Genomic DNA, 20,995 nt, shown 5'->3' on the forward strand with positions numbered 1-20,995 from the left:
ATGACGGTGATGGCGGTGGTGGTGATCCCATCTGCTGTTGACATTACAAGTGTGCTGTCCCCACCACACGTTGTCTTCTTTAGAAGGACTGAAGGTGTTCTTAACAGTCAACCCCTTTCTTCTTTCAGGCCGCTGTGCTCGCTGTGGGGAAAATGTAGTAGGGGAAGGCACAGGATGCACTGCGATGGATCAGGTCTTCCACGTGCATTGTTTTACCTGCATCGTCTGTAACAACAGGCTCCGAGGGCAGCCCTTCTATGCGGTGGAGAAGAAAGCCTACTGTGAGCCCTGCTACATCGTAAGTTCCGATTTGGTCCTCAGGTACTTTACACAGATGACTTCTTTCGCAAAATGCCAGTCACTCCAGCTCAGACGTAGCCGTCAGATCTTGGCTTCTCATCAGATTTCAAAATATGCGTGTGTGTAAATTGGTCTGTCTTAATTTTTATCCATATGCCCCCTGTTCATATGAGGTCAAAGGGTGCATTAGATGGGGCTACCATTCAGTTAGTGGTCTGCCAGGAAGATCATCACGCTGTGGCTTACAAGTATACATGTACAAGCTAACACGTTCCCCCTTAAAGCATCAGAAGGTTTCCCAAGTAGCAGAGTCACACCACTTCTTATTAGATCTCACTCCGTATTTGATGTATTTGTAGAGGAACGTTGCAGGGCCTTGGGACTTGTGAGTGCTCTTTCAAACTCCTGGGTCCTTTGAATCACCTTTTTTCTACCCAGAATTTCTCTTACCTGTCATACCCAGCAGGTTTTCATGACGCAGTTAGAGAAACTATTATAGACTACCTTAAAGGGAAATAAATAGTCATGTTGACTGAGCTAATAATTGTCTCCTTTTTAAAATACACAACTATATTTTAATAACATAGCTGGGTGACTAAAAAATACTCATAGTCACATTACCTTAGCTGTTTGTCAGGCTACTTAAATCTACACGTTAGGCTATCTTCTGATAGAGCAGTTTGGTAAATGAACATAAACTTTTTTAATCTAAAGTAAATTTCCTTGCTATCCTTCTACACGATTTTATCTCTCTGTTGAACACTTGTTAGTGGAAAAAGTAGTGCTTTTTTGCAAACCCACACAAGAGGCACGATTTGGCCCTCAGCATCCCCAGCATTTCAACGTAAGAGAAACCTTGGGTGCGAGGTATTGGAAGTTATACACATAGCTTTTCAGAGCCCCGAGGTTCAAGTTTATTGCAGAAGTTGCTGGCCTCACTGGGATTTTCCTATAACCTGACAGCTCGAACTCATTGCAGCTCTGGAATCTGTAGCATAGATCTGAAATTTCTTCAAGATTAAGATCTTGCAGGATTGAATATTGTTTTGCATCTCTTAAGTTCAATTTTATTTCATTTTCCTCCCCAAGGGCAACTTGGTGACATATAATATCACTATAGTGCCACACAATGTTGGAGCTGGAAAAAAAAAACTTAAGGTCATTTGTCTAACTCCTCTCTTTAGAAGTGAGAATACAGGGACTTCCCTGGTGGCACAGTGGTTAAGAATCCGCCTGCCAATGCAGGAGACACGGGTTCGAGCCCTGGTCCGGGAAGATCCCACATGCCGCAGAGCGACTAAGCCCGTGCACCACAACTACTGAGCCTGTGCTCTAGAGCCCGCAAGCCACAACTGCTGAGCCCGTGAGCCACAACTGCTGAGCCCACGTGCCACAACTGCTGAAGCCTGCGTGCCTGGAGCCCGTGCTCCTCAACAAAAAAAGCCACCACAATGAGAAGTCCGCACACCGCAATGAAGAGTAGCCCCCGCTCGCTGCAACTAGAGAAAGCCTGCATGCAGCAACAAAGACCCAATGCAGGCAAAAATGAATAAATAAATAAATAAATTTATTTTTTAAAAAAAGTGAGAATACACAGAGAGGAAGGAAATGACTTATTTTATTAGTGTCAAAGCCAGGATTAAATTCAGTTGTTCACATTAGTCTCGTATTTGTTGCAGACACCACAAGGCTTTAGTTCTCCAGAACATAAACATACCACAAGGCTTTAGTTTCTCCAGAACATAAACACAGACACAGTGATATCCCGTTGCTTTGGAAGGGACAATTACATATCAGGAAAAGTCTAGTGAACAAAAGTTTGCCTCTTTAGGAAATAAAAATGTTTCAAATATCACTCTTAGAAATCTTCATTGAATGAGAAAATTACAAAGTTCCCTGCCTTTGTAACAGACTGTGTGGACTGTCATTCACACTGATCTAGGACCAGAGTGAAATTATTTATTGCAGTGATCTCAGCAGAGCCTCTAGAAGCACCTATGGCTGTTTGTCCATACACTAAGTGACCACAGAATACACTGTTTTTTGTAATTCTTGTGTCTATTTTTCACCCTTTTTTTCACTGCATTGTTGATTCTTGTTACTTGAATGATGCTCCTATGGCTGCTGCCTTCAGTTTTCTTTCATCTCTTACGAGCGAGGAATCACATGAACAATACCGGGAAACACTATAACATGGTATGAAGAACATGGGTTTGAATTTGATTCCATCACTTAATACTTTTTCTTTTTTTTTTTTTAACATCTTTATTGGAGTATAATTGCTTTACAATGGTGTGTTAGTTTCTGCTGTATAACAAAGGGAATCAGTTATACATATACATATGTTCCCATATCTCTTCCCCCTTGCGTCTCCTTCCCACCCTCCTTATCCCACCCCTCTAGGTGGTCACAAAGCACCGAGCTGATCTCCCTGTGCTATGCGGCTGCTTCCCACTAGCTATCTGTTTTATGTTTGGTAGTGTATATATGTCCACGCCACTCTCTCACTTTGTCCCAGCTTACCCTTCCCCCTCCCCATATCCTCAAGTCCATTCTCTAGTAGGTCTGCGTCTTTATTCCTGTCTTGCCCCTAGGTTCTTCATGACTTTTTTTTCTTAGATTCCATATATATGTGTTAGCATACAGTATTTGTTTTTCTCTTTCTGACTTGCTTCACTCTGTATGACAGACTCTAGGTCCATCCACCTCACTACAAATAACTCAATTTCGTTTCTTTTTATGGCTGAGTAATATTCCATTGTATATATGTGCCACATCTTCTTTATCCATTCGTCTGTTGATGGACACTTAGGTTGCTTCCATATCTTGGCTATTGTAAATAGAGCTGCAATGACCATTGTGGTACATGACTCTTTTTGAATTATGGTTTTCTCAGGGTATATGCCCAGTAGTGGGATTGCTGGGTCGTATAGTAGTTGTATTTTTAGTTTTTTAAGGAACCTCCATACTGTTCTCCATAGTGGCTGCATCAATTTACATTCCCACCAACAGTGCAAGAGGGTTCCCTTTTCTCCACATCCTCTCCAGCATTTATTGTTTGTAGATTTTTTGATGATGGCCATTCTGACCAGTGTGAGATGATATCTCATTGTAGTTTTGATTTGCATTTCTCTAATGATTAATGATGTTGAGCATTCTTTCATGTGCTTGTTGACAATCTGTATATGTTCTTTGGAGAACTGTCTATTTAGGTCTTCTGCCCATTTTTGGATTGGGTTGTTTGTTTTTTTGATATTGAGCTGCATGAGCTGCTTGTAAATTTTGGACATTAATCCTATGTCACTTGCTTCATTTGCAAATCTTTTCTCCCATTCTGAGGGTTGTCTTTTGGTCTTGTTTATGGTTTCCTTTGCTCTGCAAATCTTTGAAGTTTCATTAGGTCCCATTTGTTTATTGTTGTTTTTATTTCCATTTCTCTAGGAGGTGGGTCAAAAGGATCTTGTGTGATTTATGTCATAGAGTGTTCTGCCTGTGTTTTCCTCTAAGAGTTTGATGGTGTCTGGCCTTACATTTAGGTCTTTAATCCATTTTGAGTTTATTTTTGTGTATGGTGTTAGGGAGTGTTCTAATTTCATACCTTTACATGTAGCTGTCCAGTTTTCCCAGCACCACTTGTTGAAGAGGCTGTCTTTTCTCCACTGTATATTCTTGCCTCCTTTATCAAAGATATGGTGACCATATGTGCATGGGTTTATCTCTGGGCTTTCTATCCTGTTCCATTGATCTATATTTCTGTTTTAGTGCCAGTACCATACTGTCTTGATTACTGTAGCTTTGTAGAATAGTCTGAAGTCAGGGAGCCTGATTCCTCCAGCTCCGTTTTTCTTTCTCAAGATTGCTTTGGCTATTCGGGGTCTTTTGCATTTCCATACAAATTGTGAAATTTTTTTTTCTAGTTCTGTGAAAAATGACAGTGGTAGTTTGATAGGGATTGCATTGAATCTGTAGACTGCTTTGGGTAGTAGAGTCATTTTCACAATGTTGATTCTTCCAATCCAACAACATGGTATATCTCTCCATCTATTTGTATCATCTTTAATTTCTTTCATCAGGGTCTTATAATTTTCTGCATACAGGTCTTTTATCTCCTTAGGTAGGTTTATTCCTAGATATTTTATTCTTTTTGTTGCAATGGTAAATGGGAGTGTTTTCTTAATTTCACTTTCAGATTTTTCATCATTAGTGTATAGGAATGCTCGAGATTTCTGTGCATTAATTTTGTATCCTGCTACTTTACCAAATTCATTGATTAGCTCTAGTAGTTTTCTGGTAGCATCTTTAGGATTCTCTATGTATAGTATCATGTCATCTGCAAGCAGTGACAGCTTTACTTCTTCTTTTCCTATTTGGATTCCTTTTATTTCTTTTTCTTCTCTGATTGCTGTGGCTAAAACTTGCAAAACTATGTTGAATAATAGTGGTGAGAGTGGGCAACCTTTTCTTGTTCCTGATCTTAGTGGAAATGGTTTCAGTTTTTCTCCATTGAGGACAATGTTGGCTGTGGGTTTGTCATATATGGCCTTTATTATGTTGAGGAATGTTCCCTCTATACCTACTTTCTCCAAGGTTTTTATCATAAATGGGTGTTGAATTTTGTCGAAAGCTTTCTCTGCATCTATTGAGATGATCATATGGTTTTTCTCCTTCCGTTTGTTAATACGATGTATCACATTCATTGATTTGCATATATTGAAGAATCCTTGCATTACTGGGATAAACCGCACTTGATCATGGTGTATGATCCTTTTACTGTGCTGTTGGATTCTGTTTGCTAGTATTTTGTTGAGGATTTTTGCATCTATGTTCATCAGTGATGTTGGCCTGTAGTTTTCTTTCTTTGTGACATCTTTGTCGGGTTTTGGTATCAGGGTGATGGTGGCCTCGTAGAATGAGTTTGGGAGTGTTCCTCCCTCTGCTATATTTTGGAAGAGTTTGAGAAGGATAGGTGTTAGCTCTTCTCTAAATGTTTGATACAATTCGCCTGTGAAGCCATCTGGTCCTGGGCTTTTGTTTGTTGGAAGATTTTTAATCACAGTTTCAATTTCAGTGCTTGTGATTGGTCTGTTCATATTTTCTATTTCTTCCTGGTTCAGTCTCAGAAGGTTGTGCATTTCTAAGAATTTGTCCATTTTTTTCCAGATTGTCCATTTTATTGGCATAGAGTTGCTTGTAGTAATCTCTCATGATCCTTTGTATTTCTGCAGTGTCAGTTGTTACCTCTCCTTTTTCATTTCTAATTCTATTGATTTGAGTCTTCTCCCTTTTTTTCTTGATGAGTCTGGCTAATGGTTTATCAATTTTCTTTATCTTCTCAAAGAACCAGCTTTTAGTTTTATTGATCTTTGCTATCGTTTCCTTCATTTCTTTTTCATTTGTTTCTGATCTGATCTTTATGATTTCTTTCTTTCTGCTAAATTTGAGGGTTTTTTTGTTCTTCTTTCTCTAATTGCTTTAGGTGTAAGGTTAGGTTGTTTATTTGAGATGTTTCTTGTTTCTTAAGGTAGGATTGTATTGCTATAAACTTCCCTCTTAGAACTGCTTTTGCTACATCCCATAGGCTTTGGGTCGTCGTGTTTTCATTGTCATTTGTTTCTAGGTATTTTTTGATTTCCTCTTTGATTTCTTCAGTGATCTCTTGGTTATTAAGTAGTGTATTGTTTAGCCTCCACGTGTTTGTATTTTTTACAGATTTTTTCCTGTAATTGATATCTAGTCTCATAGCGTTGTGGTCGGAAGAGATACTTGATATGATTTAAATTTCCTTAAATTTACCAAGGCTTGATTTGTGACCCAATATATGATCTCTCCTGGAGAATGTTCCATGAGCACTTGAGGAGAATGTGTATTCTGTTGTTTTTGGATGGAATGTCTTATAAATATTAATTAAGTCCATCTTGTTTAATGTGTCATGTAAAGCTTGTGTTTCCTTATTTATTTTCATTTTGGATGATCTGTCCATTGGTGAAAGTGGGGTGTTAAAGTCCCCTACTATGACTGTGTTACTGTCGATTTCCCCTTTTATGGCTGTTAGCATTTGCCTTATGTATTGAGGTGCTCCTATGTTGGGTGCATAAATATTTACAATTGTTATATCTCCTTCTTGGATTGATCCCTTGATCATTATGTAGTGTCCTTCTTTGTCTCTTGTAATAGTCTTTATTTTAAAGTCTATTTTGTCTGATATGAGAGTTGCTACTCCAGCTTTGTTTTGATTTCCATTTGCATGGAATAACTTTTTCCATTCCCTCACTTTCAGTCTGTATGTGTCCCTAGGTCTGAAGTGGGTCTCTTGTAGACAGCATATATACGGGTCTTGTTTTGGTATCTGTTCAGCCAGTCTATGTCTTTTGGTTGGAGCATTTAATCCATTTACATTTAAGGTAATTATCGATATGTATGTTCCTATTCCCATTTTCTTAATTGTTTTGGGTTTGTTATTGTAGGTCTTTTCCTTCTCTTGTGTTTCCTGCCCAGAGAAGTTCCTTTAGCATTTGTTGTAAAGCTGGTTTGGTGGTGCTAAATTCTGTTAGCTTTTGCTTGTCTGTAAAGGTTTTAATTTCTCCATCAAATCTGAATGAGATCCTTGCTGGGTAGAATAATCTTGGTTGTAGGTTTTTCTCCTTCATCACTTTAAATATGTCCTGCCACTCCCTTCTGGCTTGCAGAGTTTCTGCTGAAAGATCAGCTGTTAACCTTATGGGGATTCCCTTGTGTGTTATTTGTTGCTTTTCCCTTGCTGCTTTTAATATTTTTTCTTTTTATTTAGTTTTTGATAGTTTGATTAATATGTGTCTTGGCGTGTTTCTCCTTGGATTTATCCTGTGTGGGACTCTCTGTGATTCCTGGACCTGATTAACTATTTCCTTTCCCATATTAGGGAAGTTTTCAACTATAATCTCTTCAAATATTTTCTCAGTCCCCTTCTTTTTCTCTTCTTCTTCTGGGACCCCTATAATTCGAATGTTGGTGCGTTTAATGTTGTCCCAGAGGTCTCTGAGCCTGTCCTCAATTCTTTTCATTCTTTTTTCTTTCTTCTGCTCTGCAGTAGTTATTTCCACTATTTTATCTTCCAGGTCACTTATCCGTTCTTCTGCCTCAGTTATTCTGCTATTGATCCCTTCTAGAGAATTTTTAATTTCATTTATTGTGTTGTTCATTGTTTGTTTGCTCTTTAGTTCTTCTAGGTCCTTGTTAAACATTTCTTGTATTTTCTCTATTCTATTTCCAAGATTTTGGATCATGTTTACTATCATTATTCTGAATTCTTTTTCAGGTAGACTTCCTATTTCCTCTTCATTTGTTATTTCTGGTGGGTTTTTGCCTTGCTCCTTCATCTGCTGTGTGTTTTTCTGTCTTCTCATTTTGCTTAATTTACTGTGTTTGGGGTCACCTTTTCGCAGGCTGCAGGTTCGTGGTTCCCGTTGTTTTTGGTGTCTGTCCGCAGTGGCTAAGGTTGGTTCAGTGGGTTGTGTAGGCTTCCTGGTGGAGGGGACTAGTGCCTGTGTTCTGGTGGATGAGGCTGGATCTTGTCTTTCTGGTGGGCGGGTGCACGTCTGGTGGTGTGTTTTGAGGTGTCTGTGGCCTTATTATGATTTTAGGCAGCCTCTCTGCTAATGGATGGGGTTGTGTTCCTGTCTTGCTATTTGTTTGGCATAGAGTGTCCAGCACTGTAGCTTGCTGGTCGTTGAGTGAAGCTGGGTCTTGGCGTTGAGATGGAGATCTCTGGGAGATTTTTGCCGTTTGACATTACGTGGAGCTGGGAGGTCTCTTGTGGACCAGTGTCCTGAAGTTGGCTCTTCCACCTCAGAGGCATAGCCCTGATGCCTGGCTGGAGCACCAGGAGCCTTTCATCCTCATGGCTCAGAATAAAAGGGAGAAAAAATAGAAAGAAAGAAAGAAAGAAAAGAAAATAATATAAAAGAAAATAAAATAGTTATTAAAATAAAAGATTAATAATAATTATTAAGAAAAAAATTTTTTAAAGTAAAAAAAAAAAAAAACGGACGGACAGAACCCTAGGACAAATGGTAAAAGCAAAGCTATACAGAGAAAATCACACACAGAAGCATACACATACTCACTCACAAAAAGAGAAACAGGAAAAATATATATATATATCTTTGCTCCCAAAATCCACCTCCTCAATTTGGGATGATTCGTTGTCTATTCAGGTATTCCACAGATGCAGGCACATCAAGTTGTTTGTGGAGATTTATTCTGCTGCTCCTGAGGCTGCTGGGAGAAATTTCCCTTTCTCTTCTTTGTTCGCACAGCTCCCGGGGTTCAGCTTTGGATTTGGACCCGCCTCTGCGTGTAGGTCGCCTGAGGGCGTCTGTTCTTCGCTCAGACAGGACAGGGTTAAAGGAGCAGCTGATTCGGGGGCTCTGGCTCACTCAGGCCAGGGGGAGGGAAGGGTACGGATGCGGAGCGAGCCTGCGGTGTCAGAGGCCGGCGTGATGTTGCACCAGCCTGAGGCGCGCCGCATCACTTAATACTTTGACTTCTTGGGAAAGTTCCTTGATCTTTCTAAGCCTCAGTTTCCTCATATATATAATGGTGATGATTGCTGGATTCTCCCCAGACTTGCAAATATGAAATGAGGCAGTCCTTGTAAAGCACACTTGTCTGGCTCAGGGAAGGCTAGTGGAATGAATGTTATTCTGAGATTAATTTTGATAAGATTTCTGGCCTATTTAGCGTTTCTGAAAGTGAGCACCTTACATGTGTAGTGAGATGCATCGGGCTTGGGAAATCTCAGACTTAACCCCCCTCTCTTTTTTAAATGCTTTGCTTGCTCTCCTGAGGGTATAGTAAAACTTAAGAAAGTCTAAGCTGTCTAATTAAGAGCTTCTACAGTGGTGGACTGAGGTTTCCATCTCCATTCCAGGCGTAGCAGCTCAGTGATTCTTTAGGATATGTTTCCTTAGGCCTTGGTTGCCTGTTACTATACTATGCTGGTGACAAGGAGCACTATCTGGGTGATATTTAATCACATCCTTGGAAGAAGTGGGTGAATTCAAATAATGGAAATTCTTACCATCCTTTTTGACTTCACTCCCTCTGAAGAAACTTTAATCACGATTTTTCTTTAATGAGATCTATCCGTGGTGACTCTAAATGTAATTTAATTCTTATCAGAATTCAGTTAAGCTTTACTGAAAGACCTTTCCTTGTTCGATATTGATTTCAGAGTTCAGCACAGCCCTCAAGCCCTCAGATGGATGTTTTAGCATTTTAAGTTCTTCTGAACTTTCCTAAGTCCAATAAGCTGCCACACGAAAAATGTAAAGAGTTCTCTTTTGGGGGAGGTTGGGGAAGCTGGGAGAATAAAATGAAATAAGTTTGTTTTGAAGATAGAGTTTGTTTAAGGAGGACCCTAGGGCTGTATGTATGTCTCTTGGAAACAAAGCCCTTAGAACAGAGCAATGTCATTCATTCAAACTGCCTCTTGTTCCATTAGTGGAAACAAGATGTCTGAAAGACATCCTGTACAAAACAGAGAAAACCTAAGCCCTGGGCTCAGTCTGTGCGTTTTTTTTTTTTGGTTGATGGAATCAGAATATTGAAGATAGTGGTTTAGTTAGTTAATTATTTCTGTGTAAGGACCACCCTGTTTGATGCTCTGAGTTCAGGAAGGAGACCAGTCTAATATAAATTTAATTTATTCTTGCCTGTGTTGGTTACTGATCAACTTAAGATCGTATTTTAATTAAACATTTACATAATTTGGAGAGAGACTATACCAGTTATGGCTTTATCTTTGATTTAATGATTATTCATATTTTCCTATGATCTCTTGAATCCTTAATCCTTACATGTACATAGCTGTGATCAAACAAATTTGGATTTAGTAAGGCATTGTAATTCTCTTTAATCATTTTATACATGCTTTCCTTTGTATTTTCTATTGATTGACTTAATGTAAATATGTATATAGCTTTCCATTGTTAATAATTTCCATTTTAGCTTTTTATCTGTTTAGGTTTACATTATGTTTACACACCACATTTTAAAACCATTGGCCACTAGGAAGATATTGGGTATTTTCCAAACTTTTAGTATTGTACATAACATGCGTATAAATAACTGAGTAAAAATTTTTATGTTATTTTATTTTGAATTATGTTCTTAACATAAGTCCTTTGATTTATGTTACCAAGTTTACTTTATGGCAATTGGAGAACTTTTACTGGATTTACTTAAAAAGATTTTTCCAATTTTCAGAACCATGAGCAATAATGAGACCAAATGTTAAACTATAACCTATCCACTACTGAAGAGGTTTGTTTACATTTATTTTGAACCAATTTCTAATAGATGCCTTATGTAATAGTTTTTAATTTGAGTTTTTATGATTAGAAAATCAATGAGAAGCTTTTCTACTTTGATGATAGATCTCTTAAAAGCTTAGTTTTGATTATTCTTATGGATTTGGATAAATGAACAAATTAAAATTAGGAGCACTAAGCTTCCTTGGGAAGGAAAGTGATGTAAATAGAATACATTGGTTCTAGTCCTTGCTCTCCTGGTGTGATGTTAGATCAGTCATTTAATTTCTGAGTACCAGTATCCTCATTTATTAAAGGGAGATATTAACTTCTTCCTTGTCTTCAAAGGGAAGGAATGAACAAGTGTCAGACTTTGTACATCATGAAGAAATTGTTTACTTCTATAAGGGCTTAATCTGATTAATAACATTATTATCATTGCTTTTTCCCTTAGCTTAATCTGATAGAATTTAGAAATGCTCTACCTCTGGGGTAATTTCATAGCTGCAGTTGCTATGGAAATACTGAAATAAATAGATGCCATAGAAAGAATATGAGGGCATATATGAGAAGAAGAGGTTCATGTGTTGCTTAAGAAGATTCTTGTGTTGGTAAAGGCAGCAACCATGCCTCCCACTTATGTGTCCTTCTGCCCTTAATGAGACAGGTTTACTCATAAGTACAGATTTACAAAAGAATTGCTGTGTTCGTAGCATTGCCAAAGAGTCTGGGCCTAGAGACACAGTGCATCAGAGATTCTCAGAAAGTCTGTTTATGAAATGGCAGCCAAGGATCTTCCCCTAAACCAGGGCTCTTACTCAGAGTGGGTGAAATCCAACTCCTGACTCTCCAGCAGTGGAAGTTGGTACAGACATTTTTATTACAGTTACAATCCAAGCGATTAAAAGACCTCAGGAAATAGGAGACCAACTCCACAGGAGACTAAACACTTGAAGTTTCCTGAATTTGACGCATTGGTGGCCAACACACTAACAGCCATTTGCTCCCTCTGTCACTAAATGGCTACAGTCAAAACATTCTAACTTTTCAAGCTACATTAGGAGGTAGGTTTTGTACCTCTGCTGGAAAGTTTTCCTTTTATATGCTCAATTCCTCCTAATAAAATGTTTTAAAAGCAGTTATGGCCAGTGCTTTATGTGGATATTAGGAAAGGACTTGAGAGTTCGGACTAAACTTGAAAAATTCACATGAACTTCCCTCCTCCTCTTTTCTTAATTGCCCACCTCTGCTCTCTCATTTCCAAGGAGTGTTTCTCTCTCTCTCACACACACACGTGGGTGCACACACACACACACTTTCTTCTTAATGTTACGTCATCATCCCACAAGCACTCACCCAGGAAGGAGAAAAGTGCTTCAAGCGAGAAGAGAATTTGTCAAGTATGCTCTTGAGAGATTTAACCATGCTAACTACTATGAATAATTATCTCTTCCATTTGTACAGCCCCTTATTTTACAGTGCTCCTGAGCCTGTATTACTGTACCTTGCCATACCTATTAGAATCTTGTGAAACAGACAAGGGGAAGATTATTAGTCCCATTTACAGTGGCTTTGATATTTTCAAAGTAAAAGACAAAAATGAAGACTAGGGAACAGATTTAACTTGCACTTTATGGCTGGATCCATACTGCCACCCTGAAACTAGTGTTCAGCTTCCTAAAAATGTGCAGATACTGACAGCCCCTGGGATTATAGCCTTCGATTCCCACGATTTTCATTGATGACCACAAGTCATGCCTTCCAGTATTACAGAACCTGAAAGGCTGAACTTCTATCAAAGTAAAACCATAGCCCCATCTTTTCTTGAGCATTTAATTTTTGCTGTCTTTGAAAAGCCTCAGGTTTTAAGACAAAAGCCTCTTTTTATGGTTAAAAATAATATAGGAGTAACTAACATTTTTTGTGGTGCTTTAACTTTTACAAAGCACTTTTCTTTTATCTCATGTCATTCTCTCATGATCTTAGAAAATAGGTACAGTTATTATCGCCTTCATTTCCAATAGTAAGAAACTGAGTTTTAGAAAAAATCAGCTTGCTCAGTTCCACAGAGCTTGAGTGTCAGATCCAGGACTTGACCCTGGCTTTTGATTCTGAAGTCCAGCTCTTTCCACATATCCAGCAAATCACTGAAGATCTCATTTGTTATTACTAGATTTCTTTTTTCCTATTAATTTTTTCTCTATTACCATATTGAGCTCAGCATATTTTTTCTTATGGTAGTAACTCTTTTTAAAAAAAAACAATGAAAACTCAGTTTTTAATTATTACATGCTTATTAGAGAAAAATTGGAAAATATTTTAAAAGGTATGTAGCTCTCCCGTCTAAATATTATAACAGTTTACTCTTTACCACATATTCCTTTTCTATTTCAGTGTACCTCTGTATGGATATATGCTTATAAATGTAACCACACATCTGTATAAATGTTTACACATATACACAAACACAATGAGGTCATGCTATTCATATGAATTAATAACTTGTTTTTCTTACTTAATAGTATACCAAACTTTGCCTTCTACAGAAATAGTTTCTTTTAAATATTCCATGGACACTCAAAAAGAATGTGTATTATGTACATGCCCTTTCTGAAAAAGTGACTCAAAGAAATATTCCAGCAGACAAATAAATTAATCAAAAAGTGTGTGGGAAATCCAGAGCAAATAAATTGGTGACAAGCCATGAACCAATAAAACTAATAGGTAAAAATAAGGAGATATGGGGATATATGTATACATATAGCTGATTCACTTTGTTATACAGCAGAAACTAACACAACATTGTAAAGCAATTATACTCCAATAAAGATGTTAAATAAATAAATAAAGAGATAGGAAAAGATGTAATGGCAAATTCAGACCAAAAGAAAATAATATTAATTACCTACTAACTATAATAATAAAAGCAGACAGGGATGCCCTGGTGGCCAGTGATTAAGAATCCATGCTTCCACTTAAGGGGGCCCGGGTTCAAACCCTGGTGGGGGAACTAAGATCCCACAAGCCACGCAGCACAGCCAAATAAAAAAAAAAGAGAGAGAGAATAAAAAATAGCAGACAAAATACAATATAGGACAAAACTATCAAGCCAAAGAACATTATTTTATTGATACATGTCACAGTTTCCAAAGAACAGCTCTGAGTCTTTCTTCATTAAATAGCATTATGTTGAAATATATGATATAAAAATATTGATGAAATACGAAATGAAAATGGTAAAACCATAGTCTTTATAAAACTGTAACACATTTCTTGCAGTCTCTGACAAACCAATTATAGAAGTTGAATAATATGATTAATATGATTAATATAATCTCTTTGGTCCATACAACCAAAGAGATTATATCTTTCCAAATCTTTGTGGAAGATTTAGAAAAGCATCATAATATAGTCTGAAAGGAAAATGTAGACAGTTCCTACTTTGGCAGGCAGAGTTGTACATATGTTATAGTAAGACAAGAAATCTATAAAAGGATAAACAAACACACTCTTGGGTTAAAAAATTCTTAGAAAGTAGTGATAATGATAACACCGTATGACAGGAAGATGAGATGCAGCCAAACTTGAGTTCCAAGTAAAGTTAGAATCATTAATTGCAACCAGAGTGCAAATATATGAACCTAAAAAGCTAGAAAAGGACAACAAAATCAACCCAAAGGGAGAAGGGATTAGTTTAAAATAAAGGCAGTTATCGACACGTTGAAAAATACTGAATTTTCAGGTCCAGGAGGTGATTCTTTGAAAAGCACAATAAAATAAACATCCAGTGAAGATAATCAAGAAAAAAAGGGAGAAACAAAATTTACAGAAAATTAGGAATGAAAAAAGAAGCTCTTAGCATAGGTATAGAAGACATATAAAAATTATTGCACTTAAAATTTTATGTAAAAAAAGGCTATTTTCTGTGCAAATCTAAATACAGGGGAAGGAAAGTTAAATAACCTCATAAACGTGGGTGAAATGCAGAGCTACCTACCACCTGAGAAAGAACCAAGAAATTTCACTAACAGGATTTTTCAGATCTTTGAAGAACAACTGATTCCTGTGCTATTTCAACTTTCAGAGCTTAGTAAGAGAAGATAAGCTTCCCAAATCATCTTGTAAAGCTAGCCTGACCCTGAATAATAATACATAACCTAGGTTGCCCCCCAAAGAACACTCTATGCTAATCAAACTTTCACAAATGCAGAAATCCTAAATGAAATATTAGCAAATGGAATGCCACATAATAAAACAACCCAGGTTATTCCATGATTCCAATGTTAGAATAGTATCAGGAATCTTTTAACATAATTCATTGTATTGATATATCAAATTTTAAAAAACTAGATAATCATCTCCATGGATGCCAAAAGGGTATTTAATGAAATTTGTCACACATTCTTGTTTAAAAACAAAAACAATTGCAGTAACTCAAAATGAGCTCTAAGTAAAATTGAAGAAAAAAGATGTATAATTTCAATAGGATAAAATAAACCAATAGTGAGCCTTCTTCCTAGATTTTCCTAGATATGCACAGAATCCCTCCTATTATATCAATATTATTCTTAACATTCTAGTCTTTGTAATGGAAATTTAGAAACAAAGGATAAATATATATTATATATATGACTTTTTCTTTGTTTTATGTATATTTCAATTGCATAATATTTCTAACACAGACAAAGATAAAAAGCATAATAAGATGAAATTCCATGTATCCATTATCCAATTTAAGAAATAAAATATTAGAAATTCAGTTGAAATCCCTTAGGTTCTTGTCCCTAATCACATTCTCAAGACTCCTGTACAGAGGTAGCTACTCTGCTAAATTTGTTTTTTTATCATATCCATGCATTTCTTTGTAGTTTTACTACATACCTCTAAAATATATACTTATACCTATAAATATATATAATATATAAAATATATATATAGTATTGTTTGTATATAGTGTTTCTTAATTTTAAATGAATGGCATTGTATCATGCCTATTTTTCTGAGATTTTTCACTCAAAATTATAAGACCAGGATGTATAAATGTTTACAGATGATAAGATTATTGTTTAAGAAAATCTGAGAAAACCTAAAGTATTAGAATAAGAAAAGTTTAGTAACCTACCAACATTAAAATTAGGAATTTAAGTTTAGAAAATATAACAGGAAAAAAAAATCCCTATACAGAAGTAACAAAAAGTATAAAACACCTAGGTAAACCTTTCAAAGTGTAAATGATCTAAGTGAAGAATGCTATAAAATTTTACAGGGATAATTAACTCATGAGCAAAATGATTTGGGGATTGAATATGCTTTGGAAAGCACCTCTCACTTTAACAGGCATTTATATCAGCACCCTGTAATTATACAACAGCACAGCTTTCAGTGGGAGAAGAATAGTTACTGCACTGTCCTCTGCTAATGGTTTTTATTTAGCCCTTTTCCCCAGATAGCCCCCAGTCCTTTGCTGATTTTGATTACTGCCCACCACATCCCTGCAGGCTTCAAGGCAGTCCTTGATAAGGGTAGTAAAGCTCACACCTGTAAGTAGACCTCCCGGAATAAGAAAGAGACCTAGCTGAACAAAACCTTTTCCTCCAGTGCCTATCCCAAACTATATTCATTTCTGTTGTCATAGAATTAGAATGCTTTTTAAGAGCCAGGAGGAACCTTAGAAATTCAATAACGTCATTTTCATAGCCAAGAAAACCTAAAGCCCAAGAAAGCTGACTGATTTGCCTGAGGTTATATGGTTTATTAATGTCAGGGGGAGGAATAGAAACCATGAGCCTTGATGATGCCTTCAAAGAACTGCTTTCTTTGTGACTGACATGAAGAGATTTAACCATATGTGGCTACAGGCCCCTGAGAAACATCCCTAGAAAATGTTGGTTGTGTAAATTTTGGTTGGAGAGTTTAGAAATAGGACAGCATTTGCTTCAGTCCCAACCAAGATGGAGAGTCTCAGATTTCCAGGTTAAATGCTTCTGAAACTTTATGCTAGAACCTTCCCACTGCCCTAGTTTGTTTATTTTTAAATCAAGCATGAACTCACCACTCGGTGTTTGCCAGAGTTTGGATGAATGTCAGCATCAGGCCACTGTAATAATGGTTTAAGATTATTTAATCCTATTACTTATATACTTCATTAGGCTGAGTGAATTGTTGGCAGTGGTTCAGTAAACTTCCTACTTTAGAGATAAAAGGATGGAAAGAAAATAGGGAAGGAGTCTGGTCCTTGTTTTCTTTCATATTTATCTTATATCTCTTAAAGGATAAAGGAATGATAATTACGCAGCTACAGCTTGGAATCTGCGTTAGCAGGGTCTTCTGAACTGCTCCATACCCTCAGAAGAGAAAAATGAAATACATTTTCAATTGGCAGAAAAAGGATTTGTGCAGAGGGGAGAGAGAGAGAGAGAGAGTTTATGCTTTCAAATTGATCTTAAAAATAAACCTGAAAATAAGTTCAAGAGTCCTAGGTAAGATATCAGTCTTTCACTTAGGGGACCTGATGTGAAGCAGCAAATGAGAAAGAATATGGAATTTAAAGTCAGACCTCATTCACACCCAGCTTAGCCAGCTACTATGCTGCATTCACCTCATTTCTTTTAGCTTAAATTTCCTCACAAATAGAATGAAAGTGGTATTTCTTACCTCAGTGGCTAAGTGAGAGTTCAGAGAGGTTGACAGGGCTGAATAAAACTCAAGGTATGGGGGCTTTGAGCAGTAAATAACTGCACAGACGAAGCCTCAGGGACACACCTACAAAACCTGCAAAGGAGAAGTTTGCCTAATTCACATCACCAAAGGACGTTTATTCGCCAGCATTTCAGTTTCCGCAATGTTACCTGCACACTACTGGTTTGAGAGCTCCAAGAGTCTGAGGGGCAATGGCCAGTCACGAGACTGTGGAAACTTGGTTTCTCCAAACGTGTCAGAGGTCACCTGCTTTGGAATCACCCTGAAGTCCTCATTAAAAATAAAATTCTGGACCACTCCCCAGAATCCCTGCACAACCAGCCAGGAAATTAGCATCTTTTACGAGGCTCTTAGGAAGGATTCTTAGGCATGCTCAGGTTTGAGATCCACATACCTGTACCTCCAGCCCCAGTTTCTGTAAGAAGTAGTCTCCCAAATACTTCACTTTTACCCCCATCTCTCTCCTACACATTCCTTTCGAACACTTGACCAAACTGGACACTTCTCCCAGACATTGCTATCTTAGCCTTCTCTCTCTGTGCCCAGACTGCTGTCTGTCTTGTACCTTGCTTTGTCTCCATCATTTGAAAATCTGTGTCATCCAACCTTAAAAAGCTTTCCTGGAACTTCCCCAAATAGATGTGGCCTTTCCTGAGCATGCAAGGCTTTTGTTTCTCCTGCTCTTATAGGATTTAACCCTCTACAATTGGTATTATAGTCATTTGAGACTCTGGCACATTTCCTTACTGATTTGAAATCCTTAGAGAGAGAGAGAGAGAGAGAGAGAGAGAGTGTGTGTGTGTGTGTGTGTGTGTGTGTGTGTGTGTGTGTGTATGTTAGGGTCGGGGGTTATCAGATTTTATTCATTTTTTTCTTTTCCTTAGTTCTTGTCCCAACATGTGAGCCTATGTCTGCTCTGATATTTATTTGGGATGAGAGGGGCTGGAGAGGGACTGGGTTTCCCTCTAGATCACAGTGTCTGCTGAGAGAGTCTTTGACCATTTGCCCTTTGCTATACCTTGGATTTGGAACTCTATGTGTGTATAAGAAGCAAAGAAGGGAACTTGGCTCCGGGAGCCTGGGAGCAGTCACTGTTGAAATGTAAATGTAAAAGATTGAAAGGAGGGATGTGAGAGTGAAGCCAGCTGTCTTGCTTCCAGCTGTAGAATCTTCATATGAGCTGCCGTACTCAAGGTCAAACACACAGGCCCGACTTACAGATGAAAATTGCCGCGGAGTTAGGGTGGAGGTTCTCTGATGTTCTGATGACTTTGAATGGGACATGGTAATTCTCTCCCACAGCCTGGCTTACTTAAAAAAAAAAAAAAAAAAAAATTTGCTTCCTGAACCTCTCTTTTGCTCACCTCCCTGCAGAGTCAAGGGATGCCAGGTGAGGTTAGCATCAGCTTTATAGCAAGGCAGATACTCTTTTTGAGCCCTTCGTAGTGACAAGGGCCTGGTATATCTGGTATACCTGATAGGTCTTCAAAAAGTATTTTTTTAACTTGAAGATTATTTAATAATTCAGTCTCCTACATTTACAATATGGGAAAATAGGATGCCAGGAGAGGGGAGAAGACTTGCTTGGGATATCATGAATGCATAGATGTACTGAGAACTCTAAGAAATCTGAAAATCACAAATGCACATATGTGATGAGTTTTTAAATTGTATCAGTTATTTTGGATCATAAACATCTTCCACAGAAGTTACTTTTACTTTATGGGCTCTTTTATAATGCTAAAAGTTATTTGAGGCAATTTATATCAATAAAGCCATTGGGACATATTAGTTAAAACTGAACCTTCTAAAATGTATCCCTAAAAAAGTGAAAATTTATATTTTTATTCTAGTTTAGACAAAAACTCTAAGTAAATTCTATTATAAAAGCATAACCAATAGACAAATAGTTTTTCCGTAAAGTAGATAGCACTGAATGTGCTGGGGCCTCAGAGGAAAGAACTAAGGGAAGGGAGTAGAGACATTTGGAGGAAAAAGGAGGAATTCAACAAGAACATCTTCATGGAGGAAGAGACCAGTACCAGTGTGTCACATGGTAAATCTTAGTTTCTTCTGATACCACATATTTATTCTTTTTCTACCGTGACAGGTGAATGAGAACTGTTACTATTCCTTTTTACAAATTAACAAAATCAAGGCTCAAAAAACCAAGGGCTTTGGAAAATGAGGAATTAGCATAGGATTAGAGCAGAACTTTGAGCTCCTGCGTTCTAAATCTTAGCCTCTACCTTTCTCTTAAATAAATTCAAGTTAACTGATGGCCTGTCATCAGATAGGTCTTTTTTTAATCAACAAGGCTTTTTTTTTTTCTTTTTTTTACAGCCCTCAGGTCCCAGTTGGGTTACCACTGTTTTGAAAATCCTTCCCTATGTCCTTCCAGCTGAAGATAAGCACTTCCTCCTCTGACTCCCCAGAGCTTTTATCTATACCTTTGTTTTAATCATTCACCTTTGTCTTAACCTTACATTAGGCAGACAGTCTCACCCACATGTATAGAGACTGTGAGCTCCTTAAGAAGCAGGCTCATTTTTTCCTGTTCTTCTTTGTGTCTCTTTCCTATTCATGCCCAAACCTTACTCCACATCTCCCAAAATAGTGCCCAAAGCAATACCTCTCACCCTGGGAGGTATTTAGTACTTATTTTTTTTTAAATGAATGACTTAGTCTGTTCAGGTTGTCATAACAAAATACCACAGACTGTGTGGCTTAAACAATAGAAATTTCTCACAGTTCTAGAGCCTGGAAATCGAAGATCAAAGTGCAAGCATGGTGGGTTTCTGGTATGAGACCTCTTCCTGGCTTGTAGAAGGTCGACTTCTCACTATGCCCTCACATGACAGGGAGAAAGAAAGAGAGTGCAAGCTCTCTGGTTTCTGCTTTTATAAGGGCACTAATCCCATCATGAGGACCCCACCCTCTTACCTCATCTAAACCTAATTGTCTCCCAAACGCCCCATCTGCAAATACTATCACATTGTGAGTTAGGGCTTGGACATGAATTTTGGGAGGAAACAATTCAGTCCATAGCAATGAACTACATCTTTTGGCTATAGGTCTGTAAATGCATTATTGGTCCTGGTTGATGGAGTGGTGATTAGAATATCCTGTGTTTCTAGATATAGAAGCTACATACTGAGATATTTAACAGGTATTTGCGTATCCTGTTGCCTTTAAAGAATTTTGGTGGACCCTCAGTAGGGCCCTATTAATGTTTAAAACATCATATAGCCCATTTTCCTTTAAGGTTACACTTTTACCCACTAGATCTCACCTCATTTTTTAGACCAGAGAAAAGAGAAAAACTTGGTTCTTTGGAGAGTTGCTGTGCATTCCTATTAGATCATTAGGAAATTGGCACAAGTGGCAGGAAGCCAAACTGGCCTGTGTCTGGCCAGGCAGTGTCTGCAGGTCATTCCAGAAAAGCTGCCAGAATAACGATGTGTTCTCCAATAAAGTGCTTTTTGTCAAAGTCTCTTTTGGAATTAACTCCTCAAGCATGGATCAATAAGCCTCACCAACTTGCCAATGTAATTAAGAGGTGGTAGGTTAAGCATTACTATTAATTAAGTTCAAAGTAAAATGAAATGAAGGTTGTTTTTGTGAAATTGTGCTGTCAGACTTTGCTCAAGAGTGTTTCTGAGTTTTTATGGAATAGAATCCAGGAGATGGAGGGGAGGATTACTGTC

General features: G+C 37.6%; 1 protein-coding gene across 14 annotated transcripts in view; it reads left to right on the top strand.

The window, feature by feature from the left end:
• Positions 1-20,995, top strand: part of LPP (LIM domain containing preferred translocation partner in lipoma) — a 695,870-nt gene that overhangs the window by 574,813 nt on the left and 100,062 nt on the right. For all 14 annotated transcript variants that reach the window (XM_059920756.1, XM_059920758.1, XM_059920755.1 and 11 more), the window contains one exon: positions 129-298. In XM_059920756.1, coding sequence (XP_059776739.1) covers positions 129-298 — 170 coding nt within the window. The remainder of the gene's footprint in view (positions 1-128; positions 299-20,995) is intronic.

The sequence above is a fragment of the Balaenoptera ricei genome, chromosome 4, assembly GCF_028023285.1.
Source record: "Balaenoptera ricei isolate mBalRic1 chromosome 4, mBalRic1.hap2, whole genome shotgun sequence".
Lineage (NCBI taxonomy): Eukaryota > Metazoa > Chordata > Mammalia > Artiodactyla > Balaenopteridae > Balaenoptera > Balaenoptera ricei.